Raw genomic sequence first — 12,461 nt, 5'->3', positions numbered from 1 at the left:
TCAATAATAATCCGGTAATAATGTCTAAGTATGTATATATGTATTTTAGGATATAATTATGAAGTGTCCAAAATATGAATCAAAACGGCAATTTTAAACTTGCGTGTGTAGTGCTGTAGTGTAGTCCTGGGACGGGACTTGACAATCCAGCTTCTCTCTCTTCTTAATGTTTTTGATGAATGTCCGTCGAAAATTAGTGCATGGTGTTTGACGGAGTTGACCAATGATGCCAGGATTGAAAAATGATTTTTCTATTTTAATTTTAATTTGATTCGGAGTTTCTACCGCAGCATCACCTTGTACATCATTTTTGTTTAACACAATAAAAACAACCATAAACAAACAAGAATATCCATCTCTTAAAGCACGCCCTGGACCCTATTTTCCAACTTTCCTTTCGCAAATATAAACAATTAACAACGCCATTGACGTCAACAATGATTCCGGCATCACTGCCAGACAGATTGATATGATCCCTATGTTCTTTTTATTCCACGATTGCTACTGTCAAATCGACCAATCAGCAACTGGCTCGGATTTGATAGCAAATTGGCTCGAAATCGCTACCCGATTGTCAAGTCCCGTCCCAGGTGTAGGCTAATAGCAACAATCAATACGAAACTAACGATTTTAAATTGGCTCACCACTTTAGTAGCCTATTGGTCCCAAGCAAACGATTAACGTACCCTATTCTAGTCGAAATGCTAGTACTACGCAATGTTTGTTTTGATTCGCTATGAAAGTTTGACAGATAAAATGAGGGGTTATTGGTTTTTCCTATGTTTCGAGGGGTGATTCGACAAGCTTGGGACCGAAGATAGTACCAGAGGTGAGCCAAAAAGTTGAGCACGTTTCTTCGGGACCTACTTGTCTTAGAGTTACCTCTATGCTAATAGTGTACTGGTGTACTAGTAGTAGTGCATAGTAGGCTACTATATCTTTAATTGACAGATTGAACCGCTGGACCAGATAACTTCATCATGGCTGATCCGGAAGAACAAAAACTAGACGTCTACTTCAAAGAAGATATGAGTTCAATTATTTCATTGCTATTTTTGCATGATTCTGAGGGTAACGTTTTAGTTTTGTGTGGCTGATTCTTAATACAATATGAGGATTGTTTTTGTCAATAATCAGTTTTCCCGTTTTTAGTTCGTCAAATGGCCAAGAAATGGATGACCACGTTTTACAGCATGGGATCCAATATCCTTGACAAGCAGACGCGAAATCGTTATGTTGCCTACATGCTGATGCAGTTAGAAGTCAATCACAAACTGTCAAAACCTTTTGATGAGCCAGCACCCGAACATATTCATGAACCGCTGGCAAAGATAATTGTAAGTCCACTGAATGTTTTTGCTATTAATGGGGTGGAGTAGAAATTCATGAAACCACAGACAAAATAATATGAAGATACCCTTGTCATCAATGGTTTAGGAGTTAACTAGTCGTCAAATGTGTATGAGAGGATCAACAAGAAAGTGTTATGTTTCATTTACTGTGACATTTATTTAACTTTGTTTGCAGGCTGCTGATGAGTACATAAAGTTTTTTGAAAAGTGTGTAAAATTCTACCTGTCGAAGAAACGTTCCGCTGGAGATCAGCAAATTCAGCAAGAATTCAGTATGAAGCCATGCGATTTTCTCTACAGGCTACCGCCCATCCAATCAGGAGTGGTCGTGTATGGCGCCTGCTTCAGCAAAGATAACCAATGAAGACAACCACCGATCGAAATTAAATATTCTCCCGTCTCATCATCATCCAGATCATTTATTTATATCACGTTCACCAAACAACAAAAAACATGGATGGCTCCGGCCATATTCAAATGTAATTTTGTTTGTTTTTCTTTATTTCATCTGCATACGGATGGACGACACGACGTGTTTATAATTTTGAATCACGTATTCAACGGGTTTCACATTTGCGTTGCTTCGTTGCTACCAAGCTCACAGTTGTTGTTCGATGCTCGTTTCGTTTCATAATGATCTTCCATCATCGAATGTGAGTGTGCTGCATAGGTTTTCTTGTTATTTTTGTTTTCTTACCACAGACCGCAGCACGGGTCGGACTGATCTTGGCTCGATGCTACAAAGCGATACACAATTTCTCCCATTTACACGCAGACGATCTTCTTTCTTGGCTCTCTGCATGAACTTCGCCCAGAGTGCATTGCAGCTTGTCCGTTGAAGTATGGCGCGTGAGGGGACGGGATGGCAGCATGGTTATATTTTATATTTATTACGTTTACTCTGAACGAAGGCTGGCTTTACCATCGTTTATTGGCGTAATCTAGCCACGCCTTTCTGTTAGTGGTTTTCTAGTTTGTTGTGTGAGTTTTGTTGTTTTCGTTACACTTAATCTACGCCCCGTTTGCTGGACTGTATCGCTGATGGGAGCTCCTTTCGAATCGAGAAACTCCACCTCTTCAGACTGATGGCCTTTGCTTTGGTGTGGCAGCTGTTTCTTGTGTCAATTAGCAGTTTGGATTTTTTGACGAGGTTCGTCAGATAGGTTTAGATTACTAATAAGATTAAGATGATAAGCTAAACTGATATTGTCGTACAATTGTTGTGATGGTTGAATACTCATTTTGCTGAGCAAATATAAATTAAGGGCCGGACAGTTGTCTTCGGCAAAACTGCACAAATTCATGGTTTCGGAAATGTGTTTTTTTTCTTTTTTATTACCGAATTCCTATCCATATCGTAAGCTCATAATGTTTACGATGTTCACAAATTATGTATAGCAATAAGGGGAAGGGGGTGTATAGACAAGTGTTTCAATTTTTACACTTTGTTTTGGCGGGAGGGGGAAGGGTGTTCTTGGTAAACTTACGCGTTTCAATGAAAGTTTAGAAATTTTGATCTCAAAGACAAAGAACTGATGAAACATAGCAAAATGCTGGTCTGACCCTTGAGAGTGGAAATATAATGATAGATGGATTTAATATTGCGCTCTTCTCACCATAGTGAACAAATAAGCGCGTTTGCCCTTATAAAAAAAGTGTGGTAAAAGCGCGAGCTTCCGTTCAATTGTCTTCGGAGCACTTATTTCTTACGACCCAAAAAAACGTGCCGGAGACGCATAAATGATTGAAGGAACCGTGCACTTTTATCACATATTTTCCATTTTTGGGTAGTCCACTTTCAGACGCAAGGCAGAGTATGTGAATTCGAAGAATCGGTGCTTTCTGGATTGAACTTAGTACTAACATGTAAATGAAAAATGGATGGCATCTCACGTATTTGCTGTCGATCGTAAAATCTTTCCTGCATCTTATATAGAGTCGTATTCGATTTGTGTATAGCAACTACGTACTATCCATACCTGTGTCTCATGCCGACGTTACCATTTCCAGAGTTACAAAACCAACGCTTTGGGGCTTCACCTAAAGTAAAAGATTGAATTGATAAGTTGTTTTAGAAATCTTGAACATAAAACAATGAGATCTAGTGAAAAATAAGTCGACATCAAGAGAGTTCTGGGTCTTTTCCTTTCTTACTTGAATTAAATGGAGATTATATGGGAATGGTGAGGAGAACTCGAGGTGAATTTTAATTACGATTCAATTTTAATTCTAAAGATAATTTATACAGACTTCTGAGGGTAACTACAAAGGAATACCAAGTGAATTTTAAAGTTTCATTAAAATTTCGAGAAGAGTTGCAAGTGTATAGAACTCTGAGGATACTTTCAGAGCACATTTAGAGATGATTTCAATAGAATTCTGTAGCTTGCCAGTACGATACTACTCCCAGTACTGATGAGACCCCCGTTTCCAAGCCTCAGGTGACACACGCTTCTTCACAGTTATATTCGGGGCCCCTTCACCTACCGTTAATCGTTGCCGCTTCTTTCCGTGCACTGCACAGTGGTTTAAATGCGCTAAAAGGTACGTTTTATTGTGTACGCAAAAAAGGATTATTTTAGACATACAATATCTTTGAAAAAGTTTGCGTGCATGGTTAGTTCGTTCTTTTGAACTTATTTTTTTCATCATTAATTCTCCTAGCAGGGAGATGAAAATAAAACGACATTTATAGAGTCGTGATAGCTAAATGGTATTTTCGGCAAAGTTTTAGATAATATGCAACCAGTTTGGTTTGCCAGATTTAGCCCGACTTTGAGTTGTTGGCCTTCGAAAAAGGGGAAATCCACGAATAAGTCACAAAATACAATAGATAGAATCTTACTTCTGGCGTATCTTTAAATGAAAACAAGTTTGTAGAACATGTCGATGACGACAAATTGCTTACAGAAAATTTATTGATAAAACATTGAACCCATCTCACAAAACTTGTAAGAGATATAGAGTTGATGCCTTCTACAAAAATGCTTGTTTTAATTCTATCTATGTATGACTTTGCCGTAAAGACCATTTAGTGATCACGACTCTAAATAAAAATGTTTTTACATCTCTCTGCTAGGTGGATGAATAAAAAAATAAGTTCAAACAAATGGGCTAGTCATGTATACAAACTTCTCCAAAGATACTGTACGCAATAATATACCCGGTATTTATTTAAATGGTGGTGGTATTTATGGTATTTTCATCACCAGCGCACGCACGGTATTTTCACCACGTTTCACGTAAGAAATCATGTGTTTTATGTCTGAAATCTAGCACCAGCTTTCAAAAATGTAAATAATTATCGTTAAATAACCAATTTTGGGGGAAAATGGGGCAAAATGGGCTATTAAGTATATACAGTATGAAATAGGATTGAATTGATGGTTTTGGATTCCCACCATATGATCCTTTGCATTTTATGGCTGAGGATAACTAGTAGTCGTAAATAAAGTCAAATACTAATTTCACTATAAAATGGAACGAATCGGGCAAAATGGTGCTCATCCCATTTTCTGTGCAAGATAAAATCGATTTCCTGATTTTTTTACATAATAATAGGTATCTCAAACCTCATAGAATCAGGGGCACGAAATAAGTGCAGTTCTGGGTCAGAAACTGCTACTAGCAATGTTCAGCGAGTAAATGGAGCTACCTACTTATCCTGCTATTGCAGCTGGTAGAAACCGAAATGGAAATTTTGATGATATGCTGAAAACTAACTAAATGTTTGATGCTATTCAAACTGGAGTTAAATTTGAAAATAAAATAGTCATGACTTTGAAATTCAGTAATGGATTTTAAATCCTTAAATATTTTAAATTGGAATTCTCGATCTCTTAAAGATAGTGAAGATGAGCTATTTAACTTTTTGGAGTTCATAACTGGAACGTACTTTTTAATTGACCATAAGGTTAAAAGGGACGCAAATTATTTCATTTATCGAAATGATCGTCTTGAAGGAGCCAGTGGTGGCGTTGCCATCATTGTTCATAGACGTATCAAACATCAAATTATTTCTTCATTTGCAACCAAACTTTTGTCGAAACAAAATTTGAACAACTTATGATTTTAGCTGCCTATTTGCCATTCCAATGCGTTGGCCAGCAAAAGAATTTTCTCAAGGGTGACCGTCAGAAACATATGCGTCATAGGTCTAAATTCTTCATTATTGGTGATTGTAATGCAAAACACCGCTCATGGACTAATGCTCAAAGCATTTCCAATGGTAATATTCTGTTTTATGATTGCTCTACAGGTTATTACACTATTCAATATCCAAACAGCCCAACATGCTTTTCTTCAGCAAGAAATCCCTCAACTATTGATGTGGTCTTATCTGATTCATGTCAACTTTGTAGCCAATTAGCTACCCATGCTAAATTCGGTTCTATCACCTTCCCGTAACTTTTGAAATATCTCTAGAAATAATGTCTTATCCCAACAGCTCTATTTTCAATAACCATAGCAATATTGGGAGCAATATCGAACATTTATCGAAAATAGCTTTGATCGAAACATTCCTTTGAAATCCAAAGATGATCTTAATTATGCTCTTGAATCTCTGACTACTTTTATAGTTGACGAAAGAGCTGCCTCAGTACCAAAATGCGAGGTTAAATTCGATTCAATAATAATACACGTCGATCTTCAGTTCTTGATCCGTCTTAAAAATGTCCGTAGGAGGCAATATAAAAGAACACGCTATCCTGCCATGAAAGTTATCTGGCGGGATTTGCAAAAACAAATTAAAAAACAATTCGCCCTGAGGAACAAAATTATTGAAAAAAAAAGTTTTAAAATTGGACCCGAGTTCCAAACCCTTTTGAAAGCTTACCAAATTTTTGAAAAACCTCAAAAGCCTATTGCAGCTCAGAAACTTGCTAAGCAATTCGAGAGTTCCCATAATTTCAGTTGTGGGTCTTACTAGTCCTACTGAGAATCAGGTTGCTCGGGATTATCTGAATACCGATAAGTTTGCTTTCTAAAGTAAAGTAAACCTTTTGAATAGATAATTTTGATTAGAATGATACTTCACATCAATACGAACTTAATTTTTGCAGATGAGCAGTTTGGATTTTGCCATGGGCATTCAACTACTCATCAACTCTTAAGAGTTACCAATTTAATTTGCTCAAACAAATCTGAAGGCTGCTCAACTGGAGTTGCTATTCTAGACAGTATTTGGCATGAAGGTTTGATTGCTAGATTGAAAAAAATTAATTTTGCACTCTATATTATGAAATTAGTTAAAATTTATTTAAGGGGTTACGCCACCCTAGGATTTTCAACAATTCGATTTTTTTTTCATAAAAAGATACTCTGAAGTGTCAAGAATAAGGGACAATTGGTTCCATGTCGAACAAATTAAAATTCCGAAAGTTATAAGCGAAATTACAAAACTTTGCATCACGCACCGCGTTTTTTTTTTCGATACAACATTTTTCTCCGCGGCCCACACGATAGCATCTGCAATTTTGACTCAATTTGATCTAGACTTTGACGATTGCATTCTCTGATTAATTATCTAGAGAAATACATACGAACTTTTCAATTGATCAAAAAATGCAATTGTGGAAAAAAATTTTAGAAACAAATTTCAGGCGGAAAAACTGATTTTTTGCAAAAACAAGTCCCATTTGCGTAGAATTCAAAAAATTTTCATCTCCGTATGTACTTCTCTAGGTATTCTTATATTAAATAAGAAAAACCACTCGTTTTTGTTCTAGGTTCATATTTACGACGAAGAAAGTGTGGGCCGCGTAACACTACACGGGAAGCAGTGCCAGGAACTCGCAGTGCTGCCAACTGCTACACATGGTTTCCCCTTATGAAAAAATACTGTAAGCACCCCTAATTATGTGTACTATAAGCCCATATAATTTAATTTAGTATGTGACTTTATTAAATAAAAAAAAAAATAATGAAGTTGGTGCATTTTTCTGTATTCTAGGGTGGCGTAACCCCTTAACTGATAAAACTCTGCAGGAAAATTATCAAAATTCCAACCCTGAACGACTACCTGTTAGAGCAGGAATTCCTCAGGGTAGCATTCTTGGGCCTATATTACATTTTCACGTCGGACGTCCCTGATTTGCCTCAGGGTTGCCACAAATCTTTCTCGCCGATGACACAGGAAGTTGCTAAAAGAAGAAGTCTTCGTGTTATTTGCAGCAAACTTCAGAAAAGTTTAGATATTTTCTCTTCTTATTTACAAAATTGGAAGATTTCTCCCAACGCTTCCAAAACTCAAGTTATAATATTCCCACATAAACGTAAAGCTTCAGCGGCGCCGGTGGTGTAGTGGTAAGCGTGATTACCTCTCACCCCAGCAGGCCTGGGTTCAATCCCAGTCGGCGCCGCCGGGTTGTTCTGAGGCATAACATCTCTGATCACGCCTTCCTTCGAAGTAAAACCGTTGGTCCAAGGTTCATGAGTTGATGGGTCGATAGTATCGCCGATAGGTAGGGTCCAGGTGTGGGAGCTGCCTTCCTGGCATCGGTAGCATCGACGGAAAAACAAATCCAAGGAAAAAAAAAACATAAAGCTTTCTTTTTGAAACCTAGTAGTAGTCACATAGTCACTATGAACGGGGTATCAATTTTCTAGTCAAACCAAATACTTGACCAAATATTATCTTTAAAGGATCACATTCATGCTAAATGTAACAAATATATAAAATGTTTGTATCCTCTTATAAACCGGAAACTCTTCCTGAAGAAAAAACTTCTAATATTTAATAGACCGGCCATGCTTTATGCTGTACGTTACGGGATATAAGATCTACCACCGGTTCCTAGTCCTGACTACTTCAAACTTGGGGAACATGATTTTTCAGTAATCCAAGGAACACATCTTAGTCCTTGTTACTTTTTATGCCTTGTTAATAGTGATAAGCCTTCGGGTTGCCAGGACCGAGGATGATCTTGAAACAAGGAAAAATTAGTAAGTTAGTCTTCCCCTATGTGATTCCTAATCTTCTATTCGTTGTTCTCTCGTGTGAAGTGGTTAAGACAAGGGTTCTGATGCATGGTCGGTGTCATTCCTTAATTTTGTTGCTAAGGAATCAAATTTTGACTGACAAAGAGGGTGTTCCAACACTCCGAAGGGTATAAATAGCAGGACCTTTCAATTACAGTCGAATCCTTGCGATAAATGCATGAATGACAACTGTAAAAAAAAATCGAATACTTCATCATTTCTCAATAGTGATGGAGTAATACGACATGCACTAAACTAAGGACACAGGATAAAGGGTGATACGGTCAAAATTTGGTCAATATCAACTTGACGTATTTCTTTCAATTTTGCATTTAAAAAACCTGAACACCCCTCATTTTGAAGGTGTGTGTGTGTAGAATGTTGCTCCTATTTTGATTTTGGAATTCACTCTTCAGTTGTCAAAATGCCGTCCAAGCAAGAAGAGCAGCGTATCAAAATTTTGCTCGCGCATCGCGAAAATCCGAGCTACTCGCACGCAAAGTTGGCAATATCGCTAAAAGTTGCCAAATCAACCGTTACAAATGTAATTAAAGTGTTTGGGGAACGTTTGTCGACAGCCAGGAAGTCTGGATCGGGGGGAAATCGAAAACCGGAAGCCGCTGAGACGTCAAAGAGAGTTGCCGGTAGTTTCAATCGAAACCCTAACCTCTCTCTCCGAGATGCCGCAAATAAGCTGGGTGTATCGTCTACAACCGTGCATCGAGCCAAAAAACGAGCCGGACTATCGACTTACAAGAAGGTAGTGACTCCAAATCGCGATGATAAACAAAATACGACGGCCAAAGCGCGATCCCGGAGGCTGTACACGACGATGCTGACGAAGTTTGACTGCGTGGTAATGGACGACGAAACCTACGTCAAAGCCGACTACAAGCAGCTTCCGGGACAGGAGTTTTATACGGCAAAAGGAAGGGGAAAGGTAGCAGATGTTTTCAAGCACATGAAACTGTCAAAGTTCGCAAAGAAATATCTGGTTTGGCAAGCCATCTGTACCTGTGGCTTGAAAAGCAGCATTTTCATAGCTTCCGGGACTGTAAACCAAGAAATTTACGTGAAAGAGTGTTTGAATAAACGTCTGCTGCCTTTCCTGAAGAAACACGGTTGTTCCGTATTGTTTTGGCCGGATTTGGCATCTTGCCATTACGGTAAAAAGGCCATGGAGTGGTACGCCGCCAACAACGTGCAGGTGGTTCCCAAGGACAAGAACCCTCCCAACACGCCAGAGCTCCGCCCAATTGAGAAATACTGGGCTATTGTCAAGCGGAACCTAAAGAAGACCAAAAAAACTGCTAAGGGCGAGCAGCAGTTCAAGGCAAACTGGCTTTCTGCGGCGAAGAAGGTGGACAAGGTGGCTGTACAAAATCTGATGGCAGGGGTCAAGCGTAAGGCCCGGCAATTCGGATTTGGAAAAGCGGAAGCCTAACTGAATATTTTTCCTGAATTTTATACTAATTGAACTTGAAAAAGAAATTTTATTTGATTTTTTAAATAAACGATTTCACCGATTTACACGCGTTTTCCCTTGACCAAATTTTGACCGTATCACCCTTTAGTGTCCGTTCATGTTTCTCTTGCTCCTGTTGCTGATGGCCGTGATGCGTTGAGTTTTGTGTGTTGGAATGCTTAATGTTGCTGCTGTTATCCTACTTTTATGCTGTTTTGTTGCTGAGAATGATGAGTTTGTTTGACAGCCGTCCATGAAGGTGTAATCGTCAAGTTGACGTTGGAGATGGGGTTTCAATAAAGAACGGACTGTATATCTCATGCTAATGCAGGTTTAACTTCCCTTGATAAGAGATGTTATGATTCAGAAAATTTCAGCGGCGCCGACTGGGATTGAACCCAGGCCTGCTGGGGTGAGAGGTAATCACGCTTACCACTACACCACCGGCGCCGCTTGTCCTTTTTCATGATAGTCTACGGGAGACGTCTTAGAACGTAGCGAAAAAAAAAATCTGAACCCTCTCAATATGATCGCTCTGAACAACATGTTCAGCGTGTGAATATCATCAAATTCAACGTCAACGCTAAATAAAACCTAGAACTGTAAATAATTTTGCGTTAGTAGCAGAGATGTGTTCAGCAAACCGTAGCTTGCTATCTACGATGACACAGCGGCGAGCGAGTCCTGCAGAAGCTGATGATTTTACACTTGTCGGCATTCGCTTCCATACCGTTTAAATTACACCAATTCTCGAGCCGACATAAGTCATCACAATCCAAGGTGGATGAAAAAACTCGGAATAGCTCAAGTCATCAGCATACATTAGTTTATCGGAGTGGAGGAGCGAGCACAGATTCTTGATGAATAATATGAAGATAAGCGGTCCAAGATGATTTCCTTGAGGAACACCTGACGACGCGAGCATTGTTCTGAATTTGTGAGGGCCTATCATAACATACGCAGTTATGCTACAGAGGTAGGAGCGCAGCCATCTGATGAATCAGGTGGGGAGGCCTAGGTGATAAAGTTTCGTGTGGGACTTTATCAAAGGTTTGCCATGTATTAGCGGGGGTGACCAGCCATGTACTAGGTGACCAGCCATTTATTTAATAGATATGGTACTTCATTTATGGATGTTCCCTTGCAGTATGTATGCGCTCAAAACTCTCGACACAGAGTTGCCCGGAAAAACGCACAGCGCATTGCCAATGGAAGAGCAGCTACTCTTGAAGATGGCTGGTGGGACATCCGATGCGTCATAGCGGCACTAGGTACGACGACTCTGACTCAAAGAAATGACGGGACGAGAATGTTATAGCACCACACTAGGGAATGTAGTTGTTTTTTTGTTTTTAATGGGATTTTAAACCTAAAGGTCATTCATCCCAGAAACACTGCATAGAGTGCTTCACTGGGAATCACTGTGGTTACCACTATTACCGGAGGAGTGGATGGAAGGTATTGTTACCGTTGCCTAATAAAATTCTATTCGTATTTTATGTTCAATGATTAATTGTTTTATGCCTAATTATTATTTGTATATGTTTAAAAATAAATACGAAAGGTAATAAGTAAGTATTTTTAAGTAAGTTTCATCGTTTATCGAAATATATCCGTCTACTTGGTCAGAACTTGATCATATAGCTTCCTTGCACGCTTTTTGCCAACCAGGTTTTGTTTCAGCGTCCTTTTGAGATGTTTGCTGCCATGGTACGACCGAAATCCGTCTGGCATACAGATTCACCGAACTGTATTGTGCGCCGCACTGAACATTTTTGGCCAAATCACTTACAAAGATCCCATATTTTTTTTTGACTGCTCTAATGATGTTTGCTTGTAATTTCTGGTCATATGATCTACTTGTACGTTTGTTTTGCGCGATCCAACGTTAGTGTTTCCCGGTAACGTTTAAGCTCGGTATTTACTGTCGATTTTGAAAATTCAAGACCAACACTTGGCAAACAAACCTTGTAAGGCCATTTTATCGTGATCCAAAGTCCGCCAACGCAAACCAACAAAATGAACAGGTAGGGGAAATTCTCCTCTACCCGATCGTGTTTGAGGTTTGCGAATGTAGGTTTCGGTTCACAAGGTATGTTTACAAAATGAAGTTGAGGCCCTTAATTTGAGAACCTTTGCAATCATTCTTCCTAACCACGTTGAAAAAGTCTCTCGCGATCCATCTTCAATAACTTTAAAACGTGTGTATGAATGCTGAAGAAATTTTCACCACCTTGAAGATCAAAACGCTGTCAACAGTTTCTTGCAGACGCTACTACACAATCGTTCAAGACCAGCTATCGTAGATTATGCACGAATACAGATTTCCAGATAACCTGACGTGATTGGTCAGAGGGCGACGTTGGATCGAGTGATGTGCGTTGTTTGAGTTTCGGGGACACTCTCGAGTCCTTTCGAACCTTGAAGCGGGCTACGACAAGGTGATGGGCTTTGGTGTGATCCGAAAAGCGGGAATAGACACGAGTGGTACGATTTTCAGGAAGTTCGCTTCTTGGCATTGCCCATGACGGATTAGACTAGTCATTAATGCATCGATGACATAATATATTAAAGGTAGAGATTAAAGTGATGAGAATGATAGCCTCCCACCACGAGTTCGGATTGACGGGGATGAAATCTAGCTGGTAGCTGAGTTCGTGTAT

The 12,461-nt window shown here is 39.2% G+C and overlaps 1 protein-coding gene across 1 annotated transcript; it reads left to right on the top strand.

The window, feature by feature from the left end:
- Positions 1-980: 980 nt before the first annotated feature.
- On the top strand, positions 981-1,835 carry LOC135707091 (uncharacterized). The gene is made up of 3 exons (XM_065228828.1): positions 981-1,071; positions 1,153-1,337; positions 1,528-1,835. Exons 1-3 carry the CDS (start codon positions 981-983, stop codon positions 1,714-1,716), a joined length of 465 nt encoding a protein of 154 aa, XP_065084900.1. The 3' UTR covers positions 1,717-1,835.
- Positions 1,836-12,461: the final 10,626 nt, after the last annotated feature.

Source organism: Ochlerotatus camptorhynchus, unplaced genomic scaffold (assembly GCF_037179485.1).
Source record: "Ochlerotatus camptorhynchus isolate MF236.1 unplaced genomic scaffold, CSIRO-AGI_Acam_v1.1 ptg000303l, whole genome shotgun sequence".
Taxonomy (NCBI): domain Eukaryota; kingdom Metazoa; phylum Arthropoda; class Insecta; order Diptera; family Culicidae; genus Ochlerotatus; species Ochlerotatus camptorhynchus.
The sequence above is the reverse complement of the archived record's forward strand: the minus strand, read 5'-3'. Positions and strand labels throughout refer to the sequence as shown.